This window comes from Trichosurus vulpecula, chromosome 8 (genome assembly GCF_011100635.1).
Source record: "Trichosurus vulpecula isolate mTriVul1 chromosome 8, mTriVul1.pri, whole genome shotgun sequence".
NCBI classification, from domain to species: Eukaryota; Metazoa; Chordata; class Mammalia; order Diprotodontia; family Phalangeridae; genus Trichosurus; species Trichosurus vulpecula.
The window spans coordinates 233,539,618-233,556,176 of NC_050580.1; the positions used below are offsets into that span (position 1 = coordinate 233,539,618).

At 40.3% G+C, this 16,559-nt stretch overlaps 1 protein-coding gene across 1 annotated transcript in view; it reads left to right on the forward strand.

The window, feature by feature from the left end:
- The window catches only part of LRRC74A (leucine rich repeat containing 74A), a 49,151-nt gene extending 35,534 nt beyond the window's left edge, over positions 1 to 13,617 (forward strand). The window contains exons 12-13 of the mRNA XM_036736394.1: positions 11,411 to 11,518; positions 13,528 to 13,617. Of these exons, the coding sequence (XP_036592289.1) occupies positions 11,411 to 11,518; positions 13,528 to 13,617 (198 nt within the window). The remainder of the gene's footprint in view (positions 1 to 11,410; positions 11,519 to 13,527) is intronic.
- The last annotated feature ends 2,942 nt before the right edge of the window (positions 13,618 to 16,559 follow it).

Here is a 16,559-nt window from a genome sequence, read left to right on the forward strand (position 1 = left end):
ACATATCTTATTTGTATGCAGTTGTTTGCATGTTGTCTCTCTCATGAAACATTCTTGTTGGTGAGGCTGTCACTGTTCCTGTTGCTGTTCCTCTTGTTGTCATTTGCCTCTGTATCCACAGCACTTGGCATAGTGCCTGACACATAGTACGCACTTAATAAGTGCTAGTTGACTAACTGAAGTGATTTCCCTGCTGTCGTACAGATAGCAATTGTCAAAGGAGGGATCTGAATCAATATTTTGCAAGAGCCTGCCATTCTTGATCCTATTAAAAACAATTTATTATGTAGGTGAGATGTTGGGCTAGGTGCTGTGGGGGAAGGATACAAAAAATATAAGATACTATTCCTGGTCTTTCATGCTTAAAATATAGGTGGGGATAGAAAATACACAGTAACCAAGAAAACAAGGCAGTATATAATAATTAATAAATGAGCAACCATAGGCCCAAAATTTGGGGGTGGGATAGAGTGGGGTTCAGAAGAGAGCTCATGATGAGTCACAATGATCAGGGAAGATTTCATGGGAAAGGTAAGAATTATAAAGTCATAGAATCTACAAGTGGTAGAGATCTTAGAGATCATCCAGCCCTTTCATCTTACCAAAAGTAAAATAGATAATAGTATCATAGAATTGGAAAGGACCTTAGAGGTCATCTAGTCCAGCCCCCTCATTTTATAGATTAGGTAACTGATGGAATAGCAAGTGAAGTATCTTTTCCAAGATGACACAGGTAGTAAGCGATGAACCTAGGAATTTGAACCCACATCCTCTGAATCTAATCTTAGCACTTTTTAGGCCAAGAGAGGAAAGGTAATGCCCAATATCAAACAGGTAGTAAATAGTGAACCCAAGATTAGCATATGGGAACTTGACTTCAAATCTAGTGTTTGAATTGGGCCATAGAATAAGTTTGTTTGTTTGTTTGAGGGGAAATCAAGAGCCTGTATGGGTGGGTGCCTTCCTGGCAGGAGAAACAGCATTAGCAGAAACAAAGAATCAGGAATGTGTCCCATGTGTCTGGAGTACAGTGAATAAATTGGGCAGGCTAGAGAAGCACCAATTACATACAGCAATTACAGGAAATAAGAGTGGAAAGACAGTTTGCAACCGGATTTTGGAGTTCTTGAAAGCCAAAGTCAGCACCATGGCCAGAGGTAGTAATGCTTGTCTAAATGAGTACCTTGGCTAGAACAAATGTGGGTGTTGGAAATAGGGCAGGTATTGGGAAATTGAAGAAAGAGAAATAACAGGGTTTTTTTTTTTAGTGATCACTATTGTGAAGGTTTTTGCAGATTCAGTTGTTCTCAGATGTGTTTCTGTCTCTCCAGGTAGGCTTACTCATGGGAAAATAGCCAACAGAACCAGGTTTATTTTTTTCCTTCTCTGGGGTGTCTATTTGTTGTGGCTATACTTGTTCAGCTTCCCAGCACAGATGAGTCTCTGCTTATCAGGCCTTTCTCAGAGAGTATAAGCTGCATCCCTGAGGTGGCAACTATCTGTGACTGCCTCCATCAATTTCAGGGTCAGAGTATTTAAGAGCAGCTCTGGAAGCCATGCTGACTTTGGACTGTCTAGTGTCCCTAAAATTTTGTTTTTATTTTTAGCAGGGGGGAGACAAATTGAAAGAAAATTTTAAGATTAACCTGGCAATGATGTCAAACTCATGACCCCCTGGCCTTGCAAAACTTCTGAGTGTGTCTAGAATCAGATTAATTTTCAAATTCATTGAAAAATGTTTAACAAAATTTAAAAATACAATAAAATGTAGATAGTGTTAATTTGTGATTTTATAAGTCAATATGTGGCCCACAGGCATCTGTTGCTTTTTGAGTTTGACACCATTGACATACAGGATGGATGAAAGAGAGGAAAAAGTGAAGGCAAGATTAGCTTGGAAAGTATTGAAATACTATAGTGTGAGATGATGACAAGAATGTTGGCAATGGGAATAGAAAGGACAGGATGAATGGGTCATAGTATCATGGAACTTAGAGCCGGAACAGGCATTAGAACGCATCTAGTCTAACCCTCACATCTTACAGATGAGGAAATAAGAATGTCAACAGAGGTAAAGCAGATCAAGGTCACAGAGAGGGAAGAGAAAAAGGCATTTATGTGTCAGGCACTGTGCTAAGCACTTTAAAAAATATTATCTCATTTGATCCTCACTACAACCCTGGGAGATAGTACTTGAGTGACTTGCCCAGGGTCACACATCCAGTATGTGCCTGAGGTCTGATTCGAACTCGAGTCTGCCTAACAATGGATAAAGTGCCAGGCCTGCAGTCAGGAAGACTTATCTTCCTGAGTTCAAATCTGGCCTCAGACCCTTGCTTGGCTATGTGACCCTGTTTACTTCAGTTTTCTCATCTGGAAAATGAGCTGGAGAAGGAAATAGCAAACCACTCCAACATCTTTACCAAGAAAACCCAAATAGGATCACAAAGAGTCAGACACAACTGAAAATTACTTAACAACAATAACAAATGAAGGAAGGGCAAGACATGATGATCGATTAGTTTGAACGGCATAGGTGGTGTCATAGAATCTTAAAGTCAAAAGGGATTTTAAAGGCCATATAATTCAATCATATTTGTGATGGATACATCCCCTTTATGATGGAAAAAGGTCATCCAGATTCTGTTTAAACAAATCTAATAATGGGAATCTTGCCACTCAGCTTCCTAACCCCTTCAGCTTTGGGACAGCAACACTTCCATAGTCTCCATTCAGAATCATAAATCTCCAAGTTGGGAGAGTCCTCAAAGAACGTGAAGAAAGAATCCACTCTGTAACATGCCCACAAATTGGTTAGTCAGCCTTTGAAGATTTCTAATGAGGAGGAGCCCACTTTCTTCTGTTCACTTTTTTCACAGTGTGGTTAGAGAATTTTTCCTTTTGTCAAGGTAAATTATAGCTCTCTGCAACTTAAACCCTTTTCTCTTACTTGATTCTGCCATATTGGGCCAAACCCAACAAGCATTATTTCTCTTCCACATGAAGTCCTTGAAATAGCTGAAGACAATTATCTTCATCTCTCTACTCTTCTCCAGGCTAAATATTCTCATCTCCTTACATCAGTCCACAAATGGCATGATCTTGAAACCCTTCACCATTTTATTCACCATCTTCTAGATATACTCCAGTTTGCCATTGTCTCTTGTGAGATTTGGTGCCCAGAAATGAATATCATGTTCATGGACTTACCAGAGTAGAGGACAGCAGGATTATTATTTTCCTTATTCTGGACAATATATTTCCTTTATTCAGTTTTTTTGTGAATTTTCCCATAGTCTCCTTACATTATTGGTTCATACTGGGCCTGGAGCTAGCTAATATACCTTAGTTGTTTTTCACATGAATTCCTGCCTTGCCAGATATCTCCATCCTATTGTACAACTGAGTTTTTTAATCCATAGTATGAGAAAGATTCTACATCTATATTTTTTGATTCTATCTTAATAGTAATAGATTACACCTTGTTAGTTTCTGCTTTGGATCCTGTATATTAGCCGTGCCTTCCTTGTTTTGTGTTATTAGCAAATTTGGTAAGGATGTCATCGACATTTTCCTCCATGTGTGTGCCAAGTGTCTCAGTGCTCTGTCCTGTGGCTGAAGTCAGACGGTGGTGATATCTCTAAAGGCCTTCCTGGATTTCACTGATTCATTAATAAACTCTCTTTAGTTATAGACTCCCAATAAATTATGAGTCCACTTGAAGGGAAGAAGCTATATTGCATGCAATTAAAGACTGTGTAGGGAGAAAGGGGCCGGATCTATGATTTTATTGGGAGAGGGAACTCCCTTTACGATTGTATGTTGTTAGATGCCTAAAGCATTGAGAGATTCAATGACTTGCCCAGGGTCACAAAGTTAATATGTGTGTCAAAGGTAGAAATTCCTCAGGTCTTCCTTGTTTTGAGGCCAGCTTTCTACTCATAGAATCATCCTCTCATAGGTTCTGATGATATGGAAGCAGTCTATGAAGAGAGCAAATCTCACACCTTCCTCCCTCTCCACAACATTCCATTTTTCCTTGATTCTGTTCACTGTGACATGGCTGGAGATTTCTCTCTAATTAATTACACTGTTTAGTCCTTCCACCCTGCATCATCATCTCTCCAGTTCTCACTAAGCAGGTGCTTCAGGGTGTGTTGGTTGATCCAAGGAAAACCCATAGAGCTAAGCTTAGATACATCAGAGTGAAGTCTTCTCTCTGAATTACCACCGAGCCCATAACCATGAGTTAGATATATCCAATTCTTCAGTACCCCAATATTTATCTAGTTCTTTTTCCTTTCCCTGCTTTTAAAGGATCATTGGATTTGGAGTTCGAACTGACTTTACAGGTGTCGTAGAATCATAGATTTCAAGCTCAAAGGGATAATCAGAGGCCCTTTGGTCCAGCTCTCACTGTTCCACCAATTGTTAGCATCCCCTCCCAAATCACTTTGTATTTATTTTCAATATATTTTGTTATTAACTTATAGTACATATTGTTTTCTACCAGTAAAATGTAAGTTCCTTGAAATCAGGAACTTTCAATTCTTTTTCTCCCCAGGGTCTGGTTCCTAATAGGACTTTAAAAATGTTTGTTGAATTGAACTGAATAAGAAACTTAAGCCTAGACACAGGTGAAGTGACTTTTCCAATGTTGCAAATCCCAAGGAGTTGGGATTTGAATCCAGATACTCTGGCTCCAATGGCTTTTGCCCTCTTGACCCAGGGTATATTCTCCAGAACCTCCATTCTGAATGTCTTACAAATCTAACAAATGCATTGCTAGAGAGAGACTGACATACCAGTAGAGGTGGTGGTCTTTCAGCTGAAACATAAAACCTATCTCCTGGATGCCTATAGTCAATAAAACTCTTTGGGCATCGTCCCCTGGTATCCTGACAGACTTTAAAGTGTGACAGTTCCAATCTAGTTGCTCAGAATTCCCAGGCATTTCCATAAAGAAGTCTGACATCCTTACTTTGCTTTTTATTTGCAAACTACTGGATAAGACCAAGGATGTGCCCGCTCCATGGTGGTCATTTCCAAGTCAGGTTTGGACTTGAGCCAAAGGACTGATGAAACACTGCTCACCCACACAAACTTACCCACCACCTATGAGGATGCCCAACTGAGATCAAAGGGTATTGGGAATCTTGAACTTCACTTTGAAAAAAGAGGAAAAAAATTTTACTGCTAAGATCTCCCATTCCTCTCCAATTACTTGCCATCCTTACCATACATATATGTACACCTGTATATGTAAGTTGTCTCTGCTGGCTAGATTGGAAGCTCCTCAAGGGCCTTTTCATCCTACTGTCTAGCACAGTGCCTAGCACAGTCCGTGCTTGATTGATCATCATCATCATTAAATATTTCTGAGACACTGGTGCTATATCAAGAAATTATATGAACAGAAGAAAAAGACTGTGCTTGTTCCCATATTTTCATGAAGATACTAATGCTTTGTTGGTGGTCTCTGCAGAAGTTGTAAGAAGAGGGAGAGATCTCCATGAGACCTTGAATTAAAGCAATAAGTGGCTCTCTCTCTCTCTCTCTCTCTCTCTCTCTCTCTCTCTCTCTCTGTCTCTCCCTCTCTCTCCCTCCCTCCCCCCTCTCTCTCCCTCCCTCCCCTCTCTCTCTCCTCCCCTCCTCCTTTCCCCCTCTCGTGTCTCCACTCCTGTTCCCTAACATCCCAATCTGCCCCTTCTAGGCCTGGCATTATGACTTTTGGATATAACAAGATCAATTAGAAGCAGCCTTATGTGTGATTGGTGGTCCAACAGATGGCACCACCTAATACATGCAGCAACACCAGTGGGAGCCGTGAGGGCAGAGCAGGTGAGGAGCTGAGCAGAACCAATCTCCATATCTCAAGGATGCGGCTGAGTGCCATGGACCATGACTTAGTCCATCTCTGTCAGTTGTATGGCAAGGTTGTTTCTCTTAAGGCCATATTGGGCAAGTCCACAAATAGATGCAAAGACTTGGGCTTCATAGATTTTGACAATTATTCAGCTGCACAGAAAACTATAGCTGCACTGAAGACCAGGCACAGATGGTAAAACTCCCTATTGCCTCCAGGATCAAATACAAAATGCTCTGTTTAGCATTCGTAGCCCTGGATAACCTAACCCCCTCCTACTTTTCCAGTCTTCTTACACAAGTACTCTCCGATTCAGTGACACTGGCCTCCTGGTTATACCACAAATAAGACACTCCATCTCTCTTCTCTTGAGATTTTCTCTGGCTGTCCTCCATGCCTGGAACACTCTCCCTCCTCCATTCCAACTGCTGATGTAGTTGACTTCCTTTAAGTGCCGACTAAAATCCTGCCTTCTATAGGAACCTTTGCAACCCCTCTTCATTCTGGTGCCTTCCCTCTGTCACTTATTTCCTGTTTACCCCATGTAAAGCTTGCTTTACGTACCTTTGTCTGCATGTCTCTCCCATTAGACTGTAAGCTCCCTGAGGGCAGGGATGGTCTTTGGCCTTTTTTTGTATCACCAATGCTTGGCACAGTGCCTGGCACATAGCAGATACTGAATAAATGTTGACTGACTGATTGTGAGGATCACATAAGATAATATTTGTAAAGTACTTTGCATAATGCTTTGCACATAGTAGGCACATAATAAATGCTTGTTCTCTCCATACTCAAAAATCTTGTGTGGTTCCTTATTGTCTCTAAGATAAAATAGAAAATCTTTAACCTCTCGTAATCTACCTCCCACCTACTCATCTAGCCTTATTTCATTGCATTCCCTTTCATGCATTCTCTATTCCAATCAAAAAGGCTTACCAGATGTTCCAGGTGTGTGATGTTTCATGTCTGCTCTCTGTACGGTCTGTTCCCTGGGCCCCTCTTCACTTCTACTTCTTGGAATTCCTACATTCCTTCAAAGCACAGTTTAGGTTCCCCTACAAGAAGCCTGGCCTCATCCCTCAATGTTCATGCCTCCTGCCTCTTGAAATTACCTTGTATCACCTTGTATATATTTTGCATTTACTTAGAATGTGAACTCTTCTAGGACAGGGATTGTAGGGGTTTTTTTTAACCTTTGTTTCCCCAAGATGTAGTCCGGTGTTTTGCCCCCTGCCCAAGGATAGGGATTGTGATTTAACTGGTACAGAGAATTCCCACCAGGGTAGGTCAGCAGTCTGCAACTTGGTCTTAGTGAATTGCGTAGAGGTAAGTGACTTGCCCAGGGGTCACACAGTCAATATATATCAGAATACAGGTTTGCCTGGCTCTGAGGTCCACCCTCGATACACTTCATCACTTTGCCCATAGTTAAACAAATATCTGTTAAATCAAATTGAATTTATAGTACCCATGCCCCAAACCAAACCTATGTGCTAAAAACCTAAAATGACTTAAAAATCATATGACAGTTTCCATGATATTTCAGACTAAAGCTCCTTACCATCCTTCAGACTTTTCAGGCCTGTGAAACTAGACTCTTCATGGGTTATTGGAGTAAAAGACATTCCCAAGTATTTTGGAGAAGATCCTTCTGTCTTAGAGAAAAGGACATCTTGGCCCTTTACGTGTGAAAAGTAGACTTGTTAATTTGGCTTGATTAGAGAATGAGATACTCAAGTCAATCAAATATCATTGTGAATAAATAGTTGCCAGACATGGATTACCAATTTTAAATTAGAATAAAATGCACCTTTGGTACAGAAACTCTGTTCATAATGTCATCTTGGTCTGTGGTGAAAGACAATTCAGAATCTTACAATGTCTCACATAATCCTTAGAAACATTAGTTATAATTGTACCAGGAAAAAATTAATGTGCCAACTGAGAGATAAGCCCCTTTTTACTTTTTGCTTTTGTTTTCCTGCTCTCATCCTAGACATATGCCCTTGTTTCATTACTCTCCTCCTTTCTTTCCATGCTTCTTTGTTCTCCCTAATGCTGGAAATTTACTGTCTACTAGGGGCCAGCAGTCTGCAGCACGCAGGTTGGAAATCATATGGGGACCATTTGCTTCTACCATACCTTTCTTTCTGCCATTTGGGGCCAGTTCTTGGCACTACCAAATAGTTCAAAACCAGAAACTGATATGATATAATCAGTGAAAAGAAAAAGCATTAATGTCTGCTTTGCCACTGTACCCTAGGGACCATGGGACCTTTCCATCTGACTTGTAGCTAAAACCTTCCCTATGTGCTATTTCTCCCCTTAGAATGTGAGCTTCCTGAGAGCAGGGAATGTCTTGCTTCTCTGTTTATATCCCCAATGTCTAGCACAACACTTCATATATAATAAGTGCTTAATAAATGCTTTATCATTCATTCATAGTCATTACATATATTAGTATGTTAATGTACCAATTTTAATTAGTAATTGACATTTATTTATTTGTTATGCTCCCAACGAGCTCACAATCTAATGAGGAAGAAAATATGCAAATAAATATATATAAACAATATACTGGATGAATAGGAAATAATTTACATAGGGAAGGCAAATAGAATTAAAAAGGGTTTGGAAAGGCTTCCTGTAGAAGGTGAGATTTTAGCTGAGACTTAAAGACTTAAACTCTAACGTTTGAAAAGCACTTCACATATATTATGTCACTGGAACCTTGCAACAATCCCATAAGGAAGGTACTTTCCTGAAGGTATATTTTATTAAGGAGGAAACTGAAGCTCAGAGAGGATAAGTGACCTATGCATAGTCACACAACTAATAAATGTCAAAGGGATTTGGACCCAGATCTTCCTGATTCTAAGTCTGTGATTATCCACTAAGCTATACTGCCTGGAATACAAAAGACAAATATCAAATACAAATATTGTCTGTGTGTATGCAATTGTCTACATGTATATTATTAACTTTACGGTTCAACTCAAGCAAAATGTTAAAATTTACCACCAATGGCTCACTTCTGTTCAGCCATTGTTATGGCCTATCACCCCTTATGGTTATTTGGTACATGTAAAAGAAATGAAAACTGGTTTGGGTATCAGCCTAAACAAAATATGGGACAGCTAGGTGGCACAGTGGATAAGGCACTGGGCCTGGAGTCAAGAAGACTGAGAACTTTCCTGAGTTCAAATTTGACATCAGACACTTACTAGCTGTTTGACCCTGGGCAAGTCACTTAACCCTGTTTGCTTCAGTTCCTCCTCTGTTAAATGAGCTGGAAGAGAAACCACTCCAATGTCTCTGCCAAGAAAACCCCAAATGGAGTTATGAAGAGTTGGACACAACTGAAAAACGACCTAACAAAAAAAATCAACAAAATATACTTAGGAAGCTAAAGTTGTTTTCCAAGAAGAGCAATAGGATGCCTTCCAAAGCCAAATATAAATGGAGTATCCCGTCTATGAGTGCTGGTGAACAGCACTGACTAAAATGGAATGTGACTGCTTGAGCTTTGTATAACTCCCCCTAGAAATACCACATGCAGGGCCATCTGGTCTAGTGGGTTTAAATGTTGGATTTGAATCTCGGCTCAGTAACTTATTAGCAGTGCAGACATTGTGCTTAACTCACATAACCTTCCCAGACTTCAGTTTCCTCGTTTGTGAATTAGAGAGAGAGCAAGAGTAGACAATCTCTATAATTCCTTCCCTTCCAGCTCTAAATCTAAGATTCCAGGTATTTAATAAGTATTTTAATTGGCAACAAACAGAACCCATGGGTTGGAAGCAGCATGTGCTTGCAGATTTGCTCTTTCACTTTGTAAAAAAAGAATAATAATAATAATAATCTGTGTCACTGTCTCTTCATTCCCTTGGATCTATTCATAGATTGGAATTTAGATCTGGCATAATATACCCACTTGTGTTCCAAGGAACCTAAAGCTCAGAATAAATGTTCCCCTGTTTGGAAAAGCCTCCCTATCTCTTCTTTACTAATAAAATTTTAACCTGTCCTTCAATGGCCAGCTCAAGTCCCATTTAATCTGTAAAACTTCCTTTGATTTCCCCCTTACCTAATTTCTGTTGAGCTGGTCTATACCTTACATTTAATGCTTTACTATAGAAAGAAAGAAAGAAATAGAGAACACTTTTGTAAATTATTTTAGTACATCGCTGAGGGCTATGAGCTGCCAGACCCAGGAAGGCCAACAACAGAAGCCCCCAGACTAAAATTAAGCCTATTCTTTTGAACATTTTTCTCTTGGTGCCTATGACCAGCCAACTATCTAACTTGGGTTATTGTTGCTTTTTAATCCTTTTAACTACTGTTAAATCCCTGATTGTTAGTTTTGGGTTCCCCAAAACTCATTTCAGAACCCATATCCAACAATATCCCCCAGGATTACTGTGGGAGCTGTGAGGAATCTTAGCTCCCATAATGCTCCCTGATTGGCATGCAAATAAGCCTAGTGCAATCAGGTGAAATTGCCTAGGCCATAGGCCTCTGCTCCTATTCCATATTCACATCTTTATTAAGTATATCTGCCAGCAATAATCTCTCTGTCTCTGTTTGTCTGTCTCCTTCCCTCTCTCCATCTCTCTCTCTCTCTCCTTCTCCCTCTGTCTCTGCCTTTCTGTCTCTGTCCTCTTTCTCCTTCTCTCTACAGCTATTCATCTCTGTCCTTCTCCTTTTGTCTCTCCCTCTCTCATATATGTATATGTACATACATGCACATATATATTTCTACGCACATATGCATAAATACGTATGAATGTAAATATTATGTATATAATATCTATTGTTGTTCTCTAATTGTTTCATGTGCATATACTTATCTCCAGCCTATAAGCGATCTGTAGCACTGAGCTGACCCAGATTCATAACTCACCTGTGACCACTACTAGCTGTGTGTGATGCCAGGCAAACCATTAAACCTCTCTGGGTTTCCTTTTCTGAGAAATGGGGATAATGATATCGTGCATCCCGCAGCGTTGTTGTGAGGCTCAATGAGATAGTGCATGTAATTCACTTTGCAAACCTCAAAGCCCTGTATAAATGTAGACTATTATTGTATTTCTTGTATATCTTTTCATAGTCCCTAGGACAGTCCTAGATATGCATAAACCCTCAATGGAATCACAGGAGCACAGAACTTTCTGAGATAGAAGACATCTTAGGGGTCATCTAGACCAACTCCTTCATTTTACAAATGACAAAACTGAAGTGAAATGACTCTGCCAAAGTCACACAGCTAATTAATTAATGTTAGAGCAAGGACTAGAACCTGGATCCCTAAACTCTTCGGTGCTTTCCCTACTACATGATTGTTGGTCATTTTATTGAAGAGCAATGGAAGCTTACCCTCTCAGGTCAAGCCTTTACAAAACCACTGCCTGGGTTTGTCATTCAGTAATCCAGATGGCAGGATCACTGCAGTCTCTTGGGATAGGCCTAAGATGAAGTGATAGCTTAAGATGGGTTCCCTCCGATAGTCATGTTTTCGTTATTGGTTTCTCTTGCTTCTCCCAGGCTTTCGTGGAAAAGAGGAAAACCACAGTCTTTGATTTCTTGAAAACCATAGATCATCTTGGAACTACGAAGATGCCTGTGGCAGAGTTTCGGAAAGCCCTGACAATGGTGTGGTTCTAAATACACCCTCTGTGTCTGTGTCTGTGTCCGCATGACTCTGTGTTTCTTCACAGGATTCTAATCTGGGAAATGTGAGGTCATATCACTGGAGAACACTCCTAGATGCCAAAGGTTGTATTACCAACAAACGTCCTAGAGGAAGTTTCCCACCCTTTGAGTTTTCTGACCCAGGCAACCAAGAGTTTGTCAGGAGCTACCTGTTTCTTGATCAGTGTGTATGTGTGTGTGTACATGTGTGTAGGGCTTAAAATGGCACTGAGCTATTTGGGACTATATACATATATGTGCACATACATATAAGCATGCATCCACACAAATATAGATGTAACAGTGCATAGTGTATAAATACACATTTATGTATATGTAGTATCCCAAACATCTCAGCATATACACAAATATGTGTGTATTTATACACATGTATGTCTCAGTGTGTCTGTATGTAATAGTGCATGTGTATACATATACATAGAACATACATGTACATGTGGTATACCAAACATCAATATATGCACGCATGTGTGTATAATACATGTGTTTATGTATACATGCATACATATATGTCTCAGTAAGTATTGTGTATATACTTCACTGAGACATTGGGGATGCTATATATGTTTGCGTATGAATACACACAACTGTGTGTGTGCTCCAAATGTCTCAGTACAGTAGATCTCTATGTATGTGTGTATATATGTACGTATATATGCATACACATCAATACCCAAACATATACACAAATGTATGCACATGCATGCACATATATGTATATACACATATATGTTCCTCCCATATGTAGTCAAACTTCTTCATGCGTACATTTGTGTGTGTATAAACAAACACTTTATCCATTTATACAAATCTCATAGTAAAATGGGACACAGCTCTTTAAAGGATAAAACTCTACCAAATATATAGAGATATAGATATATACACACACACATACATACATACATATACTACATATGTTTGTACATAGTATATATACACCCACTGTATGTGCATATACACATGTATATATGTATGTGTGTATATGTATGTCTGTATTGGGGCAACTAGATGGTGCAGTAGATAGTGTCAGGCCTGGAGTAAGGAAGACCCATCATCTTGAATTCAAATGTGTCTTTAAACTCTTACTAGCTGTGTGACCCTGGGCAAGTCATTTAACAATGTTTGCCTCAGTTTCCTCATCTGTAAAATGAGCTGGAGAAGGAAATGGCAGACCACTCCAATGTTTTTGCCGAGAAAATCCCCAATAGGGTCACAGAGAGTTGGACAAAACTGAAACAACTGAACAACAAAAATGTACTATATGTGGTATATGTAAATATACATATGCCACACACACACACACATGCAAACTCTTAATAGCCCTGCCTTAATGTCTGAAATTTCCCCATTAATCACTTCTTTGGGTCAAAGTAGAGAAGATCCTATTAAAATGTGAATGATATCTGAGCAGGTAAAACACAAATTTTTATCAACCATTAACACCATAGTGAGAACGCAGCCCAAAGGCAAGGTCAGTATTGTTGCTGATATGGGAAGAGGCTGAACCAATAGGAGAGGGATAGCTGGGGTGGAGTTCTCTAATGAGAGACTCCCCTTTTGGAAGGAAAGAAGAAAAATAAAAGGGATTGAAGAACTTTGAAAGAGAGACGGGAGCAGGGCATGGAAACAGACTTGACCTTCCCTAGAACTTTTTCTCCTGTGGATTTGTCTATCTAATCCCTCTGGATCCTTCCCTTTTACTGCTCCATCCATCATGGCCCTGGCCATTAAACATAGGAAATGAGAGCTCTTCTTGACCCTTAATTTCATGATGAGCTTTGCTTTGGGTTGGTCACCAATTTCAGTATCCTCCAAGCCCTCTACTCCCATTTCAGCAAAGAAGGTCTTTCTACCTACCTGAGCAGTGAGAAGTGACTCTGAGAACAGCACACAGGGTGGCCTTGAAGGACTTGGCTAATACAGCTTTCTTCTTCCTTCTACTTCTGCAGCAAACGAAGATTCCTTTGAACAGAATACAAATCAGAGAATTAATCAAGAAACTAGACCCGTATCAAACAGGGATCATAGACTACAGGTAAGTTTCAGTCCTGTACTGTGACCCATTATGGTAGTGAGATGACATGTGCCTAGAATCTTTCCCCATCCATTTCTAACTAACTGCTTGCTGTATGGGAGTCTCCATTTCCATCCAGAAGAAATTGTCCTGGTACATTAGAACTAAAAGAATCGAGGACTCTGTTCACCCTGTTGCCTGGGATCATTGGCCCTACGCACATTGCAGCATGGGTCACTGTCTATCCCATGAGTAGCAAAGAACTAGCATTGTTTCATGGTCCATTGCCCACTCTGCCCATTAACAATGGGGTAACCCATGGATAAGTCATTTGAGCTTTGTTTTAGCTAAGGAAACCTGACACTCAGTTTCCTCATTTTGGGTTTTTTAAAGGAGTGAGAGTCAGACCTAAAATTCTGTCAGGAGTTTCTTTAAGGAAGGTGGAAAGGAAGAAAAAAATTAAAGGCTTGTTAATTAAAAAAGGAAAACTTAAAAATAACAAAGAAATAGATTATTCTTATGTTTAACTACTGAAAAAGAAGGAGAGAGAGACAGAGATGGGGAGAGACAGAGAGACAGAAAGAGACTGGAAACTGTCTTGCAATTTATAGAATTGTCTGAGAGGCTAAGTAACTTGTTCAGGGTCACACAGTCAGTACATAGCAGAGGCAAGATGGAATCCAAGTCTTCTTGACCCTAAAGAGAGATTTCTCTCTATCAATTATTTGAGATTGCCTCAAATATTTATAAAATGGGAGTAACCATGCATACACTTACTAACTCACAGGTTAATCGTAAGGAAAGTACTTGATAAACTTTAAAACATTAAATACATGTAGACGCAGCTAGGTGGCACAGTGAGTAGGGCACCAGCCCTGGAATCAGGAGGACCTGAGTTCAAATCCAGCCTTAGACACTTGACACACTTCCTAGCTGTGTGACCTTGGGCAAGTCACTTAACCTCAACTGCCCTGCCTTCCCTCCTCAAAAAAAAACCATTAAATACATGTGAATTATTATTAGTGTTTTTCCTGTTGCCAAAATAAAAACCTGGCCTCCCTCTCACACAAGACCAGGGAAGGTACTAACCACAACAGTTGCCTTAGTGCCATGTACTGCATGTGTCCAAGGATGCCAGGGAACCAGAAGCTCACTCCCAGAGGCAGGAGTTTCCTGGAACTAGCTCTCACCAGAGTGGATTGATAAATTTTCAGGGTGAGCATTTACACCTCAGAAGTCAGCAAATACTACAAATCAGGCCTTGGTTTATTGTTTTGTTGATTGTCTAGACTTAGGAAAGTGGCGGAGAATGTGATCATAATTAAACTTAAAAGCTGTCTTTTTGGAGAGCCAGTTGTTAAATATTTAACAGCACACCCCTGCCCAGAAGATGAGCTTTTGGCCTTCATGATGTATATCTCCAGATCCTTCATATCTTCCCCTTTCTTAGAATTTCCTCTATCTTCCTCCTTCCCCAACCAAAGAAAAATCTGAAAACCCTTTTTCCCACTAGCATGGAAAACCTGACCCACTGTGGTGCTATCCCTGGAATCCTGAGATCATGGATTTAGAGCAGGAGCCCCCTAATCCAATGCCTTTGTTTCACTACTGAGAAAACTGGGCCTTAGAGAAGTGAAGAGATTTGCCCAAGGTCACATAAATAATCAGTGACGGAAGCAGAGGCAGCAGCAGCTATAGGTGGTGCAGTGGACCTGCTGTGTGACCCTGGGTGAGTCACTCAACCTCTGTTTGCCCCAGTTTCCTCAGCTGTAAAATGGGGATAATTACAGTACCTACCTCCCAAGGTTTTTGTGAGGCTCAAATGAGATGATAAGTGTGAATCACTGGACACATAGTAAGCACTATAGAAATGTTAATTATTATTGTGTGACCCTGGACAAGTCACTTAACTTCTGCTTGCCTCCGTTGTAAAGTAGGGATAATTAGAGTAACAACCTCCCGGGGCTGTTATGAGGATCAAATGAAATGATATTTGTAACGTGATTAGCACAGTGCCTGGCACATAGTAAGTGCTATCTGAATGTTAGCTGCTATCACTATCAAGGTGGCAGAGTTGATCGCTGGACCCTAGCCTTTAACACCAACACCAGTACCCTGGCCATTAACCCATGTTACCTCTAACCTCTAAAGGGAAGCACAAGGCTAGCAGAAGATATCTCCTGACCTGACAACAAGTTCCAATCATGCCCCTGATTTTCATGTAGATTGTAAGTTCCTCAAAAGAAGGGATTCGAAGCCCTCTTTGGCATCCTCGGAGGCTAGCTCGGTGCCCCAAATAGCAGGGACTGAGTACAATAAGTGGTAAGGAACCAAGTGCTAGATTTGGAGTCATAAGTCTCTCCTTTGACATTTAACTAACTGTGTGATCATGTCAAAGTCATTTAATTTCTCTGGGTCTCATGAAACTCTCTTAAGACGTCTGTATTAGATTACAATCAGGCCAACATCTGCACTGATAGAGAGAGCCCCAGTACTCAGAAACTAGTAGCAGGAATAGGAGAAATAAATCCCCTGCAGGGATGTGAGAGTCAAAAGTGCTCATAACTGTAGCCCACTTGAGAGGGGAAAAAAGGGACTATGTCAATGCTAGCTGTTATGTTGTTTATAATTTAGATAAGCCTGCTATAACCTCACTGTAACAGTATAGGCCTTGGCCTAGGCCATTATTATAACCTATGATTGGGAGAAAAATCTCTTAGCGATATGACCAGTGTCTAGAAGTCAACAAAAAACAAGCATTTATTAAGTACCTATTATGTGCACGGTGGCTGCTGGGTCAAGCAATGAATAGAGTGCCAGGCCTGGACTCAGGAAGACCTGAGTTCAAATTTGGCCTCAGACTAGCTGTATGACCCTGGGCAAGTCTATGTTTGCCTCAGTTTCCTCATCTGGAAAATGAGCTGGAGAAGGAAGCAGAGAATCACTTCAGTGTCTTCACCAAGAAAA